We start from the raw sequence: 20,470 nt of genomic DNA on the forward strand, positions 1-20,470 counted from the left end.
TTTAAAATTTTAGGAAATAGAAAAAAATATTAATCCTATTTATATAGGATTTTTTTTTTTACAATATTTCCTAAACTTTTAGGAAACTAAAATAAGAAATTTTTGAGGAAAAAAAATCTCAAATAATAAAATAATAATAATAATAAAATATCTAAAAGAAAAAAAAATATTTATATAAAGGAGCCTAATTGTTAATTGATTTGAATTATATGAAAAGTAAAACGAATAATTAGATGAATCAGTAAAAGTGAATGTATTTTAAATTATTTTTAAATAAATAAAGATAATAGTAATTTAAAAAAAAAAATTATATTAATGAATTAAATCTCACTTTTTCCAATATTTTTTAAAACAGTGAACTTTATGGAGGAAATGGATTATAAATTTATAAGTTCTAACTAAGACAATGAATTTTTTTTAAGGTTCAAGTATAAATTTGAATTTGGTGTACTATTTGAAAATTGTTCTAAAAAATAGATTTTGATTAATGCGTGATGTGGTAGATGACGTGGCGTGAACATTGCAAAATTTTATATCTGACTTGGCAAAACTTTGCCCTCGCGTGGTGGACTTATCGGCCGCTGGCGATGGTAGTAAGGCAGTCAGGACTCAGGGGTACCCGAATCTATCGCCAGCGACGATGACGCCGGAGTACGGAATCAAGCTCGCCGTCCATCTCATCTCCACCGACTTCGGCGATCACGCCGCTGTAACTCTCGCTTTATACTTACACATGCACACACGACTCTAACAGTCTTTTTGGTTGCTGAGAAACAGTGGGAAAGTGGAACAGGAAGTTCGAATTTCATATTCTCGTACAATTTTCAAATTTTTTTACAAATCTTAACTATGAACTCTTCAATTTTACGATTGCAGAAAGTATGTGATTGTCTTCTTCGCAAAGGGACTCTAGCACTCGATGACATAGTGCGAACCGCCAAGCTCTCTCCTCAACAAGTGAAGACTTATCTGAAAGTCTTAATCCAACATAATTGTGTTCAGGCATTTGCTATGGAACATGAAGGTATTACAGTTTTTTTTGGTTTTAGGGTGGTGGTGGTTGAAGGCTTTGTAATGTCCTTTTGGCTGATTGGAAAACTTGCTGTAAAATGTAAATGCAGTTTTTTTGTAGTTTCAAAATGCAGGGTTCTGATAGAACAATGATAAGTTTTCAAGCATGTTTCTTGTTTTCATATGGGAATGGAGAAGGGTTTCTAGCAAAGTGTTGTACTTTCTTTATCAAAAGTTTGAATTTGAATCCAAGGTACTGAACTTGGGGGAAAATGGCCTTTAACTGAGCCTAGTAAAACCATTTAGCTAAGTTGAGTGAGTTTTTTCTTTTCCAGCTTAAAATCCAAAATTTTGATATAATTCCTTCCCTATATTTTCTCTGCAACCCAAGAAAAGGGTGAGATTTTTTGTTGTTCGGTCCCAAGAAGTAGTATCACTACTCACTAGAGCAAGCATAATACAAAATCTTCGTCTTTTCTTGTGCTTTTTCTGAAAACAATGGAGGGTAAAGATAATTTCATGGTAATAACTATTGATAATTATGAATATAGGTGGTTGTGGAGAAGGGCCTGTAGTTGTAACTCAGTACATGTTGTTGTTTGATAACATCCTTCACCGCATGAGGTTTCCCAAGTTATTGGCAATCGTGTCCAAAGAACTTGATAAAGAAGTAAGTTATTTAAGTTTTAGCATGAAACCTTGTTGACTGCATGCGCTCATAGGTTTTTTATACTAGTTTTATCATTGGTTTGGCAGTGCGAGGAACTTTTTGAAGCTTTTCTTAAACATGGTTGGCTTACTTTGCAACAGATTCTAGACAGGGTACCATCAAATCAAAATGAAGGTGAGCCTTTTGGTGTCTGTTTTGCATGTATTTTGTTGACCATGTTTGCTACAACTATATTTCACTGGAATTTTAACATTTCAAATATGTTAGAGCATTTTTTAATTGAGGTTATCTTTGTATTGGTTGTGTTATGAACTGAGAATGATGTTGAATCAGCACTGTGAAGAAATGAACTATGGAATTTTGTGGTCAATGTAAATTAAGTGCTGCTTGTAATAGCTTTTAGATTTTGCTATTGAGTAGTAGAAATAAAAGCAGAAGTCAGTGTAGTTTGTGCGCTATCCACTTTACGTTGAATTGTGGTTTGTGATTTTATTAGCACTTCTGTGAAAAATAAGGGCAATTTTTGAAAAGGCTCATTAATCTCAAGCACAGATAAATCAAGTTATGTTACATGGGGCCCACATTTAAGAGTTTTATTGAAACATTCTTAAAAGTTGCTTTTGTGATTTAAATGCTGTTTTTAGCATTTAGGAAGCTCTCCCAAATAGGGTTAGAAGAAACTTATCAATTTGGTTAGGTTTGAACTCGTCAATTCAATGTGATTTTGCAGATTTGGTGGAATAGAACTAAATTTTGGAATTCAGGATCCAATATCCAAAGACCCTTTTCAGCTAGCATGCTTAAGTGGGTTATGGAAAATGGTACTGCTTCAAATGTAATCCAACTAAAATGAAATATGAGATAGAGTTCCATTTGATAATGGAGAACTTAATGCTTGAAGATGAGTTTGAGTCGAACAGAGTGCAGAGAAAAACCTCAATAGGTTAGAGAAAAGCTCGAATGCTTAATTAGGACAAATATCCCAACTAATTATTACCATTCCAGGGGAAGAACACTGCCGTGCTGGGCAGACTAAAACTTTGTGCTACCTGGCAACTGATTGGAACCTAAATGAAATTAATGTTCAGAGATAAGTTGAAACAGTATATAGTAATCTAATTTTTTTCTTGTGTTTTTGCCTGCTAAATACCACTAAATTGAAGAGGTGGATTGAAATTCCCATGTCTTGTGGTGCAATTCACAAAACACACCTCCATTCATGTAGAACTTCATTTGGACTCTGGTTTAGTAAGTTCTTTCATTGCTGGACTCTGGTGCCAAATTCATACATTATGTTGACTATGATGGAAATGTCCTCTATTTATCCCCTTTCTCTTTTTTCTGGCTGCTTAGAGGGCTTTTTACTTTATTTTATTTTTATGTTTTTTATTTGGACTTTGTTTTCCTAAAGATGGTGTAGAAGCCTATTGACTTCTCTATGAGATGAAGCGGCAGAACAAGAGGAACTTTTGATATCCACCCTTCCCTTTGCAGAATGTGTTTACATTAGGTGGTTGATATAGAATCATGAACAGTTCTTGAATAGTTTTAGGAGAGTTAATTAAATCTTTTTCAATGAATCTAGTCATGTGATTTTGGCATCGTATTTTCCTTTCATTTGAGAGATGCTTGGTTCCAAAGTATTTTATTTATTTTATAGAAAACTAACCTATATTTTTCTCTAGGAAATTGCACAGTTCAGGATGCTCTGCGAGGAAGCTTTACTAAACTTGTGAATGCCCATTATGTTGAACGCTGCCCTGCTCCTGACCCATTTCTTGTACCCCCAGATGAAGAAAAAACTCCTGCAAGGAAGCATGATGCTAACTCTGCCAAGGCACTTACCGATTTATGTCAAGTTGATTAGATCATACTTTTCCTTTCGTATAGTCATGTTAAACTCTTTATTATTTATGTATATCTTACATTAATGACTTTAGATGGATGATCTTCATGTGTTATTTTTATTTTTTGATAGATAACCCTTTTTTTTTTGGTTGCTCTATGAAATAGAACTTGGAAATTCCCCATCCTGACCGCAATTCCCTGCCACCAGATAATGTGTTATTCAGAAAATAATAATGTCTATAGCCACAAATCCACAAACATGAATATATATAGATCAATACTGACACTGGGTAGTGGGTTCCTATATCACATTGCAAATCCCTTTTAATGTTAGAGTTAGCAGGGCTTAGCACATGCATGATTGTCTTCACCTTCTTGTTATGATGGCAAGGCATCCTGTGATGAGGGGTGTGGTGGAGGATTGGGGTCCAAAATAGCTCATCTTTGTAGTTTCTATACAACTGAGAATCACTTCTGAATCGCCTGTCATTGCTCATTAATTTGCGTCATCAAAATTTTGAATTTGTAATTTAAGCATGACCTGAGTGCTATCTCGTCTTTAATATTTAAGGCAGTTGAAGAATTAGAGATTGGAGAACAATGTGATATAGCCAAAGCAACTCCTAGCAAAGCAAAAGGATTTCCAGTTATAACTGACACCTGCGGTGACATTAATGGAGACAAAAGCATTGGCAATCCCCCTGGTGTTGTAATTGGGAAAAAGGTTGGTATGGGATTGTTATTCACGTTAACCTCATTTAAAATATAGACTGATTTGCTGTTTTATCATTTTACAGCGCAAGCAAGATGCTTTAAAATTGGATACAGAATCTGGGGCTGCTTCTGAAAAAGATGTTCCTTGGCGGGCTAATTACAAGGAACTTGTATGTCATCTCAGGCATAAGGTTGCTTTCACCCTTTGAGGTTCCCCTGTTTTGTATTTATAAATTCAAAAAAAATGAGAGAATACACTTTTGCTCACTAACTTGTGGTTACTGAGAATATGAAGCTGAAATGTCGAACCTTCCATTTAGATGCTTGCTTTGTTGTCATATAAGTGACCAAGCTGATGTTGATAAGGATTTTGACTAACAGGTTGAAGTCTGAGTTTTATCAGTTGCATTTTATCATGCCTCAAGTTAAACTTTGATAGATTGAATGTCTTTTGGAACTATAAACTATATTTGGCATAGAGTAGGAATATTTTAGTCTGCTGAGGCCAGTAATGCTTGATATGCCTATTGTAATTTGATCCGTGTTGTAGAAAAGGTCTTTGCTTCCTTTATTTGTTTTCTTATGATATAATTTCTCTTTTTTCAATGGGTTTATCAAGTGCATAATAAATTGGTATTTATCCTTCATTATATTAACAAATTTTATGACTAGCCTTTCATTCTCTTTTGTGAGATTTGCAAAAAGATAGTAAGAAAAACATGACACTAATATGCTTAATGTTTGCATAACTCCTTTAACTGTCTTCTTTGTGCTAAAAAACAATATGGCCAGAAAAAAGAACCATTGTCTCAAGTAAAATGGTTTTATGTGAGCAAAGTTTAAACCCATTGTTTCTGAATATGCTCCCTGCATCATTTTGTGTGAGATAATGTTGTGTGTCATCTATGTATTCATTCTAGGCCTGCATTGAAAATGTGAGAGCTAGGCTGGATAGTGGAGCTGCCATTGTCTTAAGTGCTATGCTGGAGGCAACTCAAAGCGCGGAGAAGAATGTCAAAGAAGAAATTTCAGGTGACCTATTTCTGTCATATGGTTGCTTAATGGCTTAATACCTTCAGTTCTAAGTTTCTTGTGTTGATATACTATTCAGATTGTTGCATAATGCTCACACAACTACCCAATCTAATGTAGTACTTAAGCAAAATATGAAGTGTCTTGCGACTAATAGAATTCATAACTACTGATTGCTCAGTTTGAGTGAAAGAAAGATCGGATTTATGATATATGAAGTGCTGACTTGAGTCCATGATGTAGAGGTAATTATAACCGGTAAGTAATATAGGAGACACCCTTCATGGAAGTGACTAAATGATGAAACCTCTAGCCCATGCTTCCATGAGCAAACTGACACGGATTAATGTGGTGCATTCCATAACTCCAGAAAACCTTGGCAGCCATTAAGCCTGAGATGTCTATGGTTCAAAATTTCAGTTCATACTTAATGGAGTGTCTTTTGAGTTATCATCTCTTCAAAGATGTTGTTTCAGCTACTCATGTTAAGGTACTCCCACTTGGAAGAGAAGATTCTTTATGAGGTTTAAAGAGCTTTTTAGATCTTGTAATGAGTTAAACAAACTGTGAAGTAACCACATCCTTTTTGTTATGTTCTTTATGTTGTATATAACTCTTTTGAGCTTCCCATTTTACAGTTAATCCTGTTTGGCGAACCGTTTTAACTGCCTAAGAACTCTTTTAGACTGTTAAAAGGTTTTTGCGGAAGAGGTTTCTGGAAAAGGTTTTGGAATTTGATATTTTTGAAATATTAAATAGAAAGCTTTTAATTTATACAGTACTTTTCAGAAAGCACTTCACTAGAAGTTATAGCTGTGCCTAATGGGCCTTTAATCTATTTAAACATTTATGGGCAGAATTTGCTTTCTGTCCAAAATTTCTGTATTTTCATTTTATTTTTGCTCACACTTGGGTTTAGTTAGGAGAGTATTCTCTTGCTGCTTCTTACCTGTTACTTCACTGTTTGATTGTCTAATTTGCAGTTCTCTTGTCAATTAGTACTATTACTGAAGCAGTGATGCAGAGTGAAGCAGGTTGTAGTATGACCTTAGAACGTATCAGAGCGTCCCTTGTCCAGTTGGGTTGTCATCCCAATGGTGTAGGAGCAGATAGGACATATAATATAGGTACCATTTTGAGCCTTTTCTTAATCTAATTTATTTCTTCTTTAAAAAAAAAGGGAAAGTGATACTATAACTTCCTCAAGATATTTAACTGTATCTCTGCTTTGGCTGATTAATATATCCTTTTGGCCTCAATTGATGCATGATTTCTGTTCTTATCCAGATTTGAAGAAAATTATTGAACTTGCACAAAATGATGAGGTCTTCTTGCTTGTTTGTTTTTCCTTTATTTTTTTTTTCTTTTTACCCTCAAATATATAAGAAATTCAAGATATCTTTCATTCTCCAAGATAGAGATCAAACTGCTTGTCTTATGCTGCAGGTGGAATCTATGGTGTTAAAAAGATATGGGAGGGAGGCTCATAGGATATTCAGGTTACTTTCAAAGAGTTGTTGCCCACTTGAAACTACTAAGGTAATGACCAATTACAGGAAATCCAGTAAGTATAAGAAAACTTATGATGGTTACCTTTTCACAAAAATACATGCATTGACTGAACTGCACTACTTTATCTCTCCACTAATGACTGTGGTACACGCATTGCAACAATAACTAGATGATGTAGGACAACCCTAGGATGGTTGTCTAGAATTCAGTAGGTGGGCTAGGGCTTCAATCTTTGAGGATTTGAGGAGGGAAACAAGACAAGCGGGAAAAAAATAAATAATACATTAGAGAAAAGAAATCCTAGAGTCTTACTAAGGCTTTTTAGGAATCTTACCTATAAGAAAGCAGTGGAGTCTCACCATTGAAAGTGCAGGATATGCAATATATATACATATATATGTGTATGCGTGTGTAATAAGAAAGTATAGGCTTTTTATGAGTATCATTCACAAGTTCTTGTGAAACTATATTTGAACTAGTTCATCAATAATCAATAATTGAAGTGCATAGTCTTCCTTGGCATGAAATATGAGCATGGAAGATGTTACTTCTGTCCTAATCCTCTTCCACTTTTGCTATTGGAGTAACCAATGGATGTTAGTTCTCCAAGTTGCATTTTGTTGTGGCTCTAAGCTTCCTTTTGATCAGCTTTGTGTTCAGGTTCTAGTTTTTCAATGCAGAAGTGTAACCCTTTGATTGTACAAACAACATCATAATGACCCTTCCCTCCACACTCAAAGCATAATGGAGCTGTGCCAACCCTTTTTTCAGCAACACCCATGAGAGTTTTTCCCTTATTAACCTGTCCCCTAGTCGCATTCAAAGATAATTGTTGCCTCCACCACTGGCATGATGACTAGTGTTGGTATTTGGTGTTCTTAGGGGTTTACTTGTCCGATTAGAGAAACTCCTCTCACTTTATGATCCTAAATGCCTAGAAGTCCAAAAATTAAGTACTTTTTCAATTTTAAGGGCTAGTTGATGGGCATAATTTATGGTGTTAAGTTGGTGCAGTCACCATCTCAAGTTGGATTTCCATTCAAAGTCCAACTTTATAGTGAGTAACAATCTGAGCCTTACTTTCCCTTGATTTCAATTACTCAAATCATGAAATTCTTTGGGGCATTTTTCAATTGATCTATTACCTTGTTTGAGATTAAACACTTCACTATTCAATAGCTGTTCATGATCAATTCAGAGGAAACATTCTTTAATCTTCAATTTCATCTCATTTCATGTGTTTATAAGCCATTGGTTGATTTTGTAAAGTTAATCTTCAATACTATGTCACCATAAATGCACTACTCCTTTTAATTTTGCCTTCACAAAATGAACATTGATATTCGTGGGCATAGCACCACAATTAAAGTAGTCTATCATTATCATAAGCCAATCAAGAAAAGCCTTAGGATTTAATTTTCCTCATAATTCTACAACTTCAAGGCATACCCTTTTTTTGTTATAGCCTGATCTTGCTTGAAGTTTGTGAGCATCTTCATGTCTATATTACAATGGATGTCTCCTATTATCCTCCTTGGTCAATTAGCCATCATTACATTACCTCGCTTTTCATGTACATTATTGGGTAATTGTTCATAGTGATATCTCCCACCTCCTTCTTCAATAGATTGTTTTTCTTGACTTCTTTCAAATCGTCTCACTATTTCATCTAGTTGGTTATTGAGTTTTATGATGCGCTCTTATTGAGATTGTCATGATACAAAAATTTCCTCCAAATATGTTGAAGTAACATCTTGATTATTGGGACTCTTGGAACTCATGCTTGGGTAAATTGATCCACTCCTTAGTTGCATGTTTGATACAATACAGATACTGAGTTCGGTATTTTGTTGAATCAATAGCTAAATCGGCCAACTTAGAGATGATTGTCTTGGGACGATTCATGTGATGGACTCTAAGACAACTCCGAGACATGCTAAAATTGGTGATGGCGTGATTCTTTTTTGGAACCTTTGTTTGCTTCTAAGCACTTAGGTTAAGAATGAGAGAAGAGTAGTGGAGAAGAGAGGAAAGAGGCATGAAAATGGAGATGATTGGAAGGAGAGAGAGGAGTAGCATGCCTTTGGGATCCTCTTTGCTACTACTCATTCATACATCTCACACTTCAACTCAAGAGATGAAGTAGGAAATGGGTATTTGTGCAATAATAGTTAATTGTCATTTGAAGGGTTTTTGGGCTTAAATGGGTAAATGGGTATTTGATGGGAACCTGTTTGGTGGGAATTTGTATCATTAGGCATTTTGGCTTAAATTGGCAATGGGTATTTGATGGAAATTTAGATGGACATTACAATAAAACCCATATAAAATAGGACTAAGAGAAATTATTATCTTTGTAGGGTTATTGATTATCAAGAAATGAATAATGTACTGATTTATCAATAAATGAATATTTATTAATTTGGAGAGATTACTATGTTTCTACTTAACAATATTAATACATGTATGACTTAAATCCAAAAATAATAGATGTGACCAAAAGTTAACACATAGAAATCTAAGACACTCTAAAAAGAAAGAGATGGTTATTAATGATAGAAAGAATTTTAATATGAAGAGATTTGATGCCAAAATTTAATACCCTAGAAGATAAAGATGTTCCAAATATGTGGTGGTTCCAAGAAAGAATTGAATTGAGAAAAATATAAGTTGTAAAAAGCTACTCAATACTATATTTTAAATTTTTGTTTGCTATTTTGTTATGGACTTCATCAAATATTAATTTATATTTCCTTGAATCCCTAAGGATATTTTTAAAAAATTATTATCTTATTCATTTAGTAAGATTATTAATTTGATACATTGGCCCAAGTTGGAACCACAAGATTTTATTATTTAATTGAGATTATTAATTTATCAAGCATTTATTTATCGAGGTTTTACTATAAATGGCTAATGGTATTTATCGGAAATTTGGGTTTTCATGAGAATTTGAGTTTTTATGAAATAAATAAGGTATGGATATTGATATAAAAAATAAAAATTAAAAGTTCGATATCGTAATGACATATTCATTTTTTAAATACACTAATTCAAATAAAAATAAAATAATAAAAATTTTAACTTTTTATAATTGTTTTATGTTAAGTATATTCAATAAGAAAAAATAAAGTTAATTTTTCAAAAATGATTCATTGTTTAAGAATAGTTGCATTTTTTAACACTTGACAATATATTTTAAAATTTTCGAAGTACTACTTGTTATAAAAAGCAAATTCCTTTTTATTATTTTCATATTTCATTTATTGAAAATAAAAATAATTTTTGTTTAATAAGCTATGATTTCATTATGTAACAATTATTAAAAATTGATATTGAATATAAAAATAGGTATAGTAATGCTTTAACAAGATATTGTTCAAATTGATGAATGGTAGTTTTTCATTCATACTTTCTTTCGTTCATGTACAGAGTATATATAGAGGGTAATCACCATTCTAAGAATGGGAAAGGATGATACAAGGAAAGAATAATATAAGGAAATAACAACTAATATCCTAATATCTCAACTTTCCTAATATCTCAATATTCCTAATATCTCAACTTTCCTAATATCTAAACACTAAATGATATAAGGAAATAATGATATAAGGAAAGCATTCCTAATATCTCAACACTCCCCCTCAAGTTGGTGCATAGATGTCACACATGCCCAACTTGTCTAAAAAATTTTGAGAATACTTGACTTGGGACAGCTTTGGTGAGGATATCGGCTAACCAATCTTGCTTTCCACCTTGAATCAACTAAGGCTTCCTGCACACTGTTAGGAATAACTACAGTAGATAATTGATTTACAAATGACTTATTTGATTCAGACAAACGATGGTTAGACACATAGTTGCTTATGGGATATTTGACTTTGGTAGACAAATCAGGTTCATATGTGGGTTTAGGAATACCTCTATTATGACGATGTGGTAACCGTTTCGTGAATGGATCGGGTTCCAAATTAAGAACACCCTCAACAGACGACGATTGGTTTGGTATTTCAGTGAAGACATCTTCGGACCCAAATTGTTGACCACTCATATCCAACTCACCCACTTCCTGATTCACTAGTTCAGATTGTCCAGATTCATCTTCCTTAGAGATATGATAATCATAATCAAGAGTCTGAATTTCCTTATGGTACTCCCCCTGAAGTTCAGACTCAGATGAAAAATATATCGAATCTTCATGAAACACCACATCCATTGTAATATACATTTGTCGAGTTGGAGGATGGTAACATCGATATTCCTTTTTGTGCAATGCATATCCAACAAACACACATTGCAATGCATGGGAAGTTAACTTAGTGCGTTGGTGCTTGTGTAGATGCACAAATGCCACGCAACCAAAAACACGAGGAGGTAGATTTGGGACGGTTGGGGCAACTACGGCATTAGTAAGAGCTTGGAGAGGTGTTTGAAAGTTAATTGAGTTAGAAGGTACCCGATTGATCAAGTATACGGCAGATGTGATTGCTTCTCCCCAATAAGATATCGGTGTTTTTGCTGTTATCAAGGAAGCACGAACAACCTCTAACAAGTGCCGATTTTTTCGTTCAGCGACTCCATTTTGCTGGGGTGTATTGGAACAAGTAGTTTGATGAATGATGCCATGTCCTTCCAAATACTTTTGAAGATCAGAACTTTGATATTCTCCACCATTATCACTACGCAGAACCCCAAACCTTTGCATTGTACTGAGTTTCAATCATTTTATGAAATTTTTTAAACAACAAGTTCACTTCATCTTTGGTCTTCATCAAGCATAACCATGTCATTCTGGTGCAATCATCAATAAAAGTAATAAACCAACGCGAACCACTCAAAGTTGGGACTTTGGATGGGCCCCAAACATCAGAATGTATAACCATAAAAGGAGACGGACTTTTATTCAAAATTAATGGAAAGGAAGCACGATGGCTTTTAGCCAATTCACAAATATCACAACGGAAACCAGAAATATCACTCTTTGCAAACAAACTAGGAAATAATTTTTTTAAATAACCAAAGGAAGCATGTCCCAGACGTCGATGCCACAACCAAATTTCAAACTTTTTCTTCTCCCCCTCAGATCCATCTGCCATCAAGGCTTGTCGCAACTTATTTGAATCCTTTGACTGCAAGTCCAAATAATAGAGTTTTCCCCGCTTAATACCAAAACCAATCGTCTGTCTTATTTGGATGTCCTTAAAAACACAAAATTCAGGCCAAAAAATGACAATACAAGATAAGGCTGCAGTGATTTGAGAAACTGACAAAAGATTGTAATTTAAGGATGGAGCAACTAAAATAGAATCCAAATTCAAAGTATCAGTAAGAGTTAAGGATCCTTCCCCAATGACTGGGGTTGTGTTACCATTGGCTGTGGAAACAAATTTTTGTGAGGAAGGTCTAACGGGTGAGACCTGTCTAGAATCAAAAGTCATATGATCTGTGGCACCAGAATCAATTATCCATGCATTATTAATAACAAGTGTAGAAGTATTTAAAAACTTACCACCATAATCTGTAGCGGCTATCAATGCAGAGGCTTTCTCATCAACATTAGCCTCTGTTTTTATTTCGGCAATAGCTGCAGTCGAGGTTTTCTTGGAATCCTTCTTTCGTTGATCACGATTGTGATCCCACCTGTCTGGATATCCCACAATTTCAAAGCAACGACTCTTGGTATGACCAGTCTTATTGCAGTGAGTGCATTTGAAGGTTGACTTATCAATATTAGGGTCTGTCTTAGGATGGTTGGTCTTGGATTGGTCCTGCCAATTTCGGGTTAATTGTTGTCGGACTACCATAGCTGAGGTGTCAGGGTTGTCAGATTCTGCTTTCATACTAGCATGACGTACTACCTCTCGTCGAATCAGTGCATAGCATTCTTCCAAATTGGGAAGAGGATCTTTGCGTAGAATCTCTCCTCGAACTTGCTCAAAGTCACCACCCAATCTAGCAAGAAAGATGTGCACCCGTTGTCGTTCAATGGATTTCCGGTATGCTGCAATGTCTTCAGGGTCTTTCATGACTACCTTATCCCGATGATCCAATTCGCAAAAAAGTTCAGTTAACTCTCCATAATATTCAGAAAGAGACCTGCCGTTTTGTTTGGCAGTGAAGGCTTTTTTATTCAAAGTGAAAACTTGTAATTCATCAGTTCCATCATAGAAGGCCTTTGATAATGCACTCCAAATTTCTTGAGCGGTGGGTAAGCGTAAGTAACGCTTCATAATTTCTGGACTCATGGACATTAACAACCATCTCTTCACCTTTTGATTCTCAGCATACCATTTTTCATATCCATCTTCTGACTCTTTTGGTAGATTTGTCTTACCTCGAATGTAGGAAAGTTTTTCCCGTTCGGCAATATGCATCTCCACGAGTTGTGACCAAACGTCATAGTTTGATTCAGTCAAAATAATTCCTGGATTGAAAGTACCTTCAGATTGAAAAACAATAGTACTTTTTTCACTCTTTTTTTTTTTTTTTTCTCTCGCAAAAGAGGGGCAATTGTTGGCCTTACGACAAAATATCCAAGATTTCAGTTCTCTGGCTCTGATACCATGTTCAAATTGATGAATGGTAGTTTTTCATTCATACTTTCTTTCGGTCATGTACAGAGTATATATAGAGGGTAATCACCATTCTAAGAATGGGAAAGGATGATATAAGGAAATAATAATATAAGGAAATAACAACTAATATCCTAATATCTCAACTTTCCTAATATCTAAACACTAAATGATATAAGGAAATAATGATATAAGGAAAGCATTCCTAATATATCAACAGATATGGATATTCTTATTATTATTGGGCAATTGCATCATAGGCTAGGTGATGGGTATTGGGTGATTGGATCATGATCAATACAATGAAAATGGACTAATTATAGAAACTAAAACTATATAAGATTTTAATTTGATTATTTTTTTTATAAAATTAATTATAATTTATTTAAATACAATCATATTAGTGATATGAATTTAAATTTATTGTTTTTAAAATAAAACAATATTAGCTAACTAACAATTACTTAATAGCAATGTTAAATCAAAGGTTATGATTAATTTTAAAGATTATAATTAATCAAATTTAGTATGAAGTGATTAAATAAAAACATTTTTCATTCTCAATAACATCATAAACTAATCCAATTGCGTATTTTTATACTACTTAAACAATGTTATATCACTAAAAGTTTATTATATTAATTTTTTAGCTTATTTAAATTTTTTTGAGCTTTTAGAGTAGTATATTTTGCATATTGCATGGTACCGATCCAAAATGCTGAAATCGATGAACTTTGAGACCTCTCAAATTATAACAATAGAGAATAAATAAAATAGTGGGAAAAAAAAATGAAGAAGAGAGAAAACCTTAGAGTCTCACTAAGGCATTCTAGAAGTCTTACCTAGAAGAAAAGTAATAGAGTTTCACCATTAAAAATTGCAAGGTATATATATTATTGATCATCAATCATATACTTCTTTTGACACAAATTAGTCTTATTTATAGGCTTTAAAAAATCCTAAAAATCTTTTAAAAACATAAAAGGAACAAAAAATTTATTTTTAGAATTGGAAATTACTTTATAAAAAAAAATTATTATAAAGTTTTTAATAAAGAAGACTTCTAGATTTTAAAAACTCGAGTAGAAACTTTTGTAAAAAATAATTAATTTTAAAAATAGGAAGTTTCAAAACTTCTTTTTAAGCGAAATCTTTAACTTTTCAAGTTCTATGTAAAAATCAAATACCAACTATTGACTAATTACATGGGAAAAACCTAATAACTGCAAAATTACCTAAATGCCCTTAATAGAGTAATTTAGGATTTCATTATTTTATTTTATTTTATTTTTTCTTTTTTCAATAGATCTTGAAGATTCATCTTCATTATTAGACCTTATAAAAAATATAATAAATGGGAGAAGAATTTGGTTGCACTTTTATATATGAATGAGAGGATAGCTTCATGTTTCTGTTTCTTTTTAATTTTTTGTCAAAGTTTTGAATGATGATGAGATTCAGATGGCAAAGTGACCAAAGAATAGGAAAAGCCAGCCCTGTAAGGTAACAAAGTATAGGAAAACTTTAGATGTCGTACCATTTTGTCAAATACTACTGACACACATCTAGCAAATAATTTCATCAAATGCCAAAACTTCAATATTTTATTGAGGACATTGGTAAAACACAGATGAAGACAATCTGGTCGGTGAAGAATAGACAGGATTTTAGATAGACCTCTGTAAGTTCCACAAATCAGAATTTGGAGATTATCAAACCCCACCTTCTTGGAGCTCAAAACTCTAACTTCATGGAATTTTAGAATTGTTATTGCAAGAAACACAAAATCTATGGATGATTTATTATCCTTGTTTATAGGGAATATCCTCTTCATCCTTTTTGTTGATGTAATTTTTGTTTTCATCAAAATGACAGTGCTGGTTTAATGTTTGGTCCAAATGAAATCATGTCTATGTTGTCAAAACTTGAGGTGTGTTTTATGCTTGATGTTGATCTTGTTGGATGGTAATAATGTTGTACATTTTAGTTTGCAATGTGTAACTTTTTATAAAGATTGGAAGAAAAACAAGCTAGTATTGTCAGTCTCTAGATATTTCATACTGCAGCCTTTAGTTTGAAAGAAAATGTTCTTAAAAGAAATGGCTAGCTGACTTGATAACATGTTTAGATTTCAGATACAACATTTATTGAAAAGAAGGAAGCAGCCAAGATTCTTTATAAGCTATGGAAGGATGAGTGCTTGCATATGGAGGTATCCATTGAATTTTACTGAAACTATCATTTTACTTATTTATTTATTTATTATTTATTAGTACAATGATCACCTTACTGCATTGGTATATGAAGCACTTGACACCAATTTCTATGCCAATATCTATAGATAAGGTCTAGTAATTTGATTCAAAATAAAGAGGAAAATGATATAACAACATTCTGTTTTATTGATATATTGGTATTTCCTTTTTGGCACTCAATTGGCATTTATCTCCCAAAAAAAGTTGACGAGGGCAAAGAATAAATTTATTCATCTAATTCAATATATTATAGTAACAACACTTCGATTTTATCAATTAAAAAAGCCACTGTATTTATGTGGTCATTAAACATATGGGCTGCCTCAGAGTCTTAAGTAATAGTGAGATTAAACAACTATGAAAGTTTGTTCTTGAGTCACAAAACTACCTAGTGTAGAGTGAATGGGTAGTTCGAGCTTTTAATGTTTAATTTTAAGTTTTCTCAAGTTCTTTTGGTTCCTAATTGATTCAAGATTATTTTAATTGAGTTAGTAATAATTAAAACTATAAGGAAACAACCCACACCAAGAGATACATGATATATGTGAAAAACTACTTATGGGTTAACCAAAACATTTGCAGATGTAAAAACCATGAGTCAATTGACCACAGATAAAATCCACTAAATATAAAAAGAATGTATGTAGTTTTACCTGATCCAAACACACCTATTCCCAATAGTCTTATATGAATCAATATTTACATTCTTCTTTCACATCCTCGATGCAACATCTTGTTGTTCTTAGTGGATCACCTCAACGCTATGCTGAAGCTAGCGGATCAATACACCACCTTGTCTTTCCACCAAAAGAACTTCAAATTTCTTGAAATATTTTGAGAAAATTTTCCAATCTTAGTCCTGAGCAAGCTTGAAAGGTGGTATTTTTCCAAAAAAAAAAGGAAATGTAATTTTCGCACAAAAGTGCCCTAGACATTGAAACAGTCCGGAAGGAGGGTGTCTGAACCATGGCAGGGCGGGCAAATGTCACCATTGGTTTATATCTTGCCTTCAAACACATATTTACTTCATCCTAACTTGACACTTGAGTGGCTTGAACTTGATCAAGGCCACAGGGAAATAAGTCGTGTCAGATCAGTGTATAATTAGCAAAAAAATTGTCCATTTCTAATCTAAAACACCAAAAAAATTACCTCTTGAAGCGTCAACTCAGAAATCAGAAAATTCATGTATGATGAATTCTGGATGGTTCTTAAATATTTAGATCACACAAAGTCCTCAAACACCTAAAATTGTCTAAGTGAACACCCTCTGAAATTATTAAATAACCGCTCTTAAACCAAATTTAAGAAAGTTCCCATTTAAGCTCAACTTGGTTTCTGAACCAAAAAGTTAATTAGCAGCAGAGAGTAGCCATGGCTTTCTTTTTTCTTTTCTGTTTTTCCCTCTTTTTTTTCCTTTTTTATTTTCCCTTTCAAGACAAAACTTATATTTTTCATCAAGGCAAAAATAAATAAATGTTGTGAGTGGTTCTAGTTTCTGTAATTATTTGTTACCTTCTATTTTCTCAGCCTCTGGCTTCAAGTCTCTGAATTTACTACCACGTATTGTGACCAAACCAATAATGTAAAAATAATGCAGTGCACCTCCTACATTGCATTGCATGAGTCAATATCTTTTAGAATTGTAGAAATATTCTCTAATGATTTTTCAAAATTAAGCCTTATATTTAGAATATCTCATTTTGTAATGTTTTGATATTAGTACCCCTGCTATTTGAATGACATACTAATATATCCCTAACATAATCCAAATCTCACAACAATGCTCAAGTCAAAGTCATGACTCATTACAGAGGGTTCAAGAAGTTCAACTCCAGAGGGATTACAGTTGACTTCGGATGTGATGCTTCCCTAGATTAAGGGTTACAAAAACCTGTTTTTGTGAATGTTAAGCTCTCAAAACCAAGTATAGGATTAAGGTTTTGAATCATTAAAGTTATGATATGGTGATGAGCAGCTAATTTGGTATTTTCTCAAAATTGGCATTGTGAGATTGTTTAGTGCTATGGTTATGTCAAGTGCAGGTCCAACGGTATTAAAGTGGTGATTATTTTCTTGCTGTTGGAAAGAAAGAGTTTTGTACTGAAGTTTAAGAATTTTAGAGGAATAAGAAAAGACAAAAGTTTCCAGAGAAGAAAAGTTCTTTTCCTTATTTCTCTCTCAGGATAAAACTCATTCTATAAATAGATGGAAAGGTAACGTAATTCAGTCACCCTCATTTCCATGGTGAGGTGTGACTGTTGATAAGAGTAATCTTCCTACCAAATACTCATTTTCGGAAAAACCAGAGTTAAAACATTACTTTTCAAAACAATTTTTAGACATGGAGTTTTACACCCAACTGGAATGTTTAAGAAAAACAAAATGAAGAATTTTCTGCAACTCAGTTCTGCTTAGGTATCTATTCAAAGTTCTGTTATACATTTAAATTTTAAACTACTTCAGGATTGTATTGAAATTAAATGTTGTAAATTGAGCAATTTATTTTATTAAGGATAGGAAGGGTAATTTTTCTTTACTCAAAGAATGAATAGTTAAACTGGACTGTACAATATTCAGCATTCACTTCTCACAGATATAGGACAAAAATGTATAAGGGAGAAAAAAAAGGGGAAAGGTTATTGCAGGGCTGATTTGGTTGTCTTTGTTGTAGCTATCTGCAATCTGCTGCTCAAATGGCAATGAATGCGACCAAATTTCTGGGAAATATTCAGAATAATCTCTCTCCTCCAACACCAAAAACTTCCACCCCTGGGAGAAGAGAATAGGAACATTTTTTACTAGGATTCATCATTTTGATATCTATGAATGTCTTCCATATGCAGTGGTCTTTAGTATATATATAGTCCTTGTGAGAAAAGCAACGAACATCTCAGATGTTTTAGCTACTGAACTTCTACCACTCAGTGATCAAAGTTATAAATTGTTTACTGCATTAATAAATTTGTTTGTTATTATCATTTGGTGCATGCTTATGATATTCTTCTGTCATTCTTGCAGAAAATTGTTTTAAATGAATCTAGACAATCACAGTTCATGTTGTGGAAGGTGAAAAAGGACACATTTTGGAGACATATTCTTGATGAGATGTATCATGCTGCCTTAAATTTGAGTATACAAATAATTGAGGTTTGTATAATATGGACAGCTAAAAAGTTTTGCAATCTCTTCCATCTTATTTCAGCCATTATTGTTGCTTTTATTACACATCTTAAGAGAGCATTATGGATACTTGTGCAACATTCTACAGCTACGGAGAGACAAACATGTTGGGGCACTAAGGGAAAGAGATGTGCGATTAGCGATACTTCTACAAGCATCCCTAATGAAGCTTGATGATGCTCTGATGCTCTTCCATGACTTCTGAATGTAAGTGGTTTTTAGGTAATATTCTTTTGATTATTACTAAAATAATGTAGGGATGTGATATATGGACGTTCAAGTAGATTGTGCACTTGTCACTATCATTTCACTTAAACTCCTTCTTTCCCCTGTTCTTCATTTTCGTTGCCAAAATAATGGTTAGAAAGATAAGAAAACTTGAATTTCCTTTCTTTTTCACTCTGTCATGAACCAAAATTTTGTCTGTTTTCCCAAAGACCAAGTACTTTGCTTTTGTGTTTTTTCTCCAGAGATTTAGACTGAAGATGGAACTTCATTTTGCAGCTCAATTCAATGGAAACTCTCTTAGCAGGCTGTAAGGACAGGGGCCCATTACAAAACACCCCCTTCGATGGTTTGCTGAAACTAGTCGGATTCAAAAGAAAAGATAAGAGACTCTACTCAACTGTTATCACTCAATCACTGGAAGTGCATAGTCCTTATACTTCTGAAGCTCAGCCTTCTATCATCTCGTTCTTTAATCAAGAAATCAGCGGATGCAGCAGAGAGTTCCTACACATTCATCTGTTGGTTCATCAGTTTCTGAAGCCAGCTAATAGTAGTAAAAGTAACAATGGCTCCTTTTCCATTGATGTAGCTGTTTGGAAATTAGGAGACAATGCTTATTAGGTGCATTTCTGACCTTTTCTGATACGATGGTAGAATAGTAGTTAAAAAAATTATTACACATGTTCATATTTTTTATCGCAAAAAACACAAAACAGATACTATCAATTGAGTTGTTTCTTTGTTGTTCTCAGATATGAGCATATAACTGGAGAAGATAGTGGAAAAAATGTATATTGTCTGATCATTTTTCGGTTTTATTGGGGGAAATGTCCCTAATCAGCTGCTTCATAAGGCCATGGAAGCAGCTGAATGCCTAGTCTTCTTGATTATGTTCAAAATTCAATCTGATTTATGAGAAGATTTGATGATAAATCCTAATTTTGGTCTCACTTCTAATCTGAATATCCTTTTGCTATTTGAAAACTGTGTGCAATGATTGATGTGAAGCCATTTGATCTTTTTCTTCATTTTTGGTAATCACTTGAGAGTCTTCCACTCATGTTTCTTCATATATTATTGTATCCTGTAGTGATTTTTGTCATGTTGTTGACAATGATTGTCTACTAAAAGAGGCTTATCTATTAAGGATCCTTTGTAAATGGTTCCTTTTCTTAAAATTCTTCTTGGCCTTGAAAATTGTGTTGTCTGTAGTTTAGATTCGTGCACTGGGATGATGGAATCTCCGTTGATTCTAAAACCCTTTTTTCCGTCCGTTGATCTCAAAACCGTCTTTGGGAAAATTGTTGAACTTGCTTTCATCAAGGTGCCTAGCCTAGTTGGCCAGGACGAATGTCAAGATGTATGGTAGGGACGTGAGCTCCTGAGTTTGATTCTTACTAAATAAATAAGATATATAATAACTAAATAAATAAATATATGAAAAC

General features: G+C 33.5%; 1 protein-coding gene across 6 annotated transcripts; it reads left to right on the forward strand.

Moving 5' to 3' along the window:
- The first annotated feature begins 541 nt into the window (after nucleotides 1-541).
- Nucleotides 542-19,776, forward strand: LOC104879248 (uncharacterized). 6 transcript variants are annotated; one of them, XM_059736844.1, is made up of 15 exons: nucleotides 542-709; nucleotides 877-1,024; nucleotides 1,563-1,681; nucleotides 1,768-1,855; nucleotides 3,367-3,539; nucleotides 4,101-4,253; nucleotides 4,327-4,434; nucleotides 5,164-5,275; nucleotides 6,259-6,402; nucleotides 6,563-6,600; nucleotides 6,722-6,814; nucleotides 15,488-15,571; nucleotides 18,636-18,764; nucleotides 18,886-19,019; nucleotides 19,268-19,776. In XM_059736844.1, the coding sequence occupies exons 1-14, from the start codon at nucleotides 641-643 to the stop codon at nucleotides 19,000-19,002; spliced, it is 1,575 nt and encodes a 524-aa protein (XP_059592827.1). In that variant the 5' UTR covers nucleotides 542-640; the 3' UTR covers nucleotides 19,003-19,019; nucleotides 19,268-19,776. The 6 variants fall into 6 exon arrangements, with proteins under 6 accessions (XP_059592827.1, XP_059592823.1, XP_059592825.1 ...); XM_059736840.1 differs by having other exon boundaries at nucleotides 19,302-19,776; XM_059736842.1 differs by having other exon boundaries at nucleotides 18,886-19,004.
- The last annotated feature ends 694 nt before the right edge of the window (nucleotides 19,777-20,470 follow it).

Source organism: Vitis vinifera, chromosome 5, assembly GCF_030704535.1.
Source record: "Vitis vinifera cultivar Pinot Noir 40024 chromosome 5, ASM3070453v1".
Classification (NCBI taxonomy): domain Eukaryota; kingdom Viridiplantae; phylum Streptophyta; class Magnoliopsida; order Vitales; family Vitaceae; genus Vitis; species Vitis vinifera.

What these genes read in the sequence shown, in the direction of transcription:
- LOC104879248 (XM_059736844.1), top strand. Translation starts at nt 641, where the DNA reads ATGACGCCGGAGTACGGAATCAAGCTCGCCGTCCATCTCATCTCCACC. An exon ending in ACCATCAAATCAAAATGAAG is followed by an intron (nt 1,856 to 3,366) that starts GTGAGCCTTTTG and finishes ATTTTTCTCTAG; the next exon opens with GAAATTGCACAGTTCAGGAT. An exon ending in GCCCACTTGAAACTACTAAG is followed by an intron (nt 6,815 to 15,487) that starts GTAATGACCAAT and finishes TAACATGTTTAG; the next exon opens with ATTTCAGATACAACATTTAT.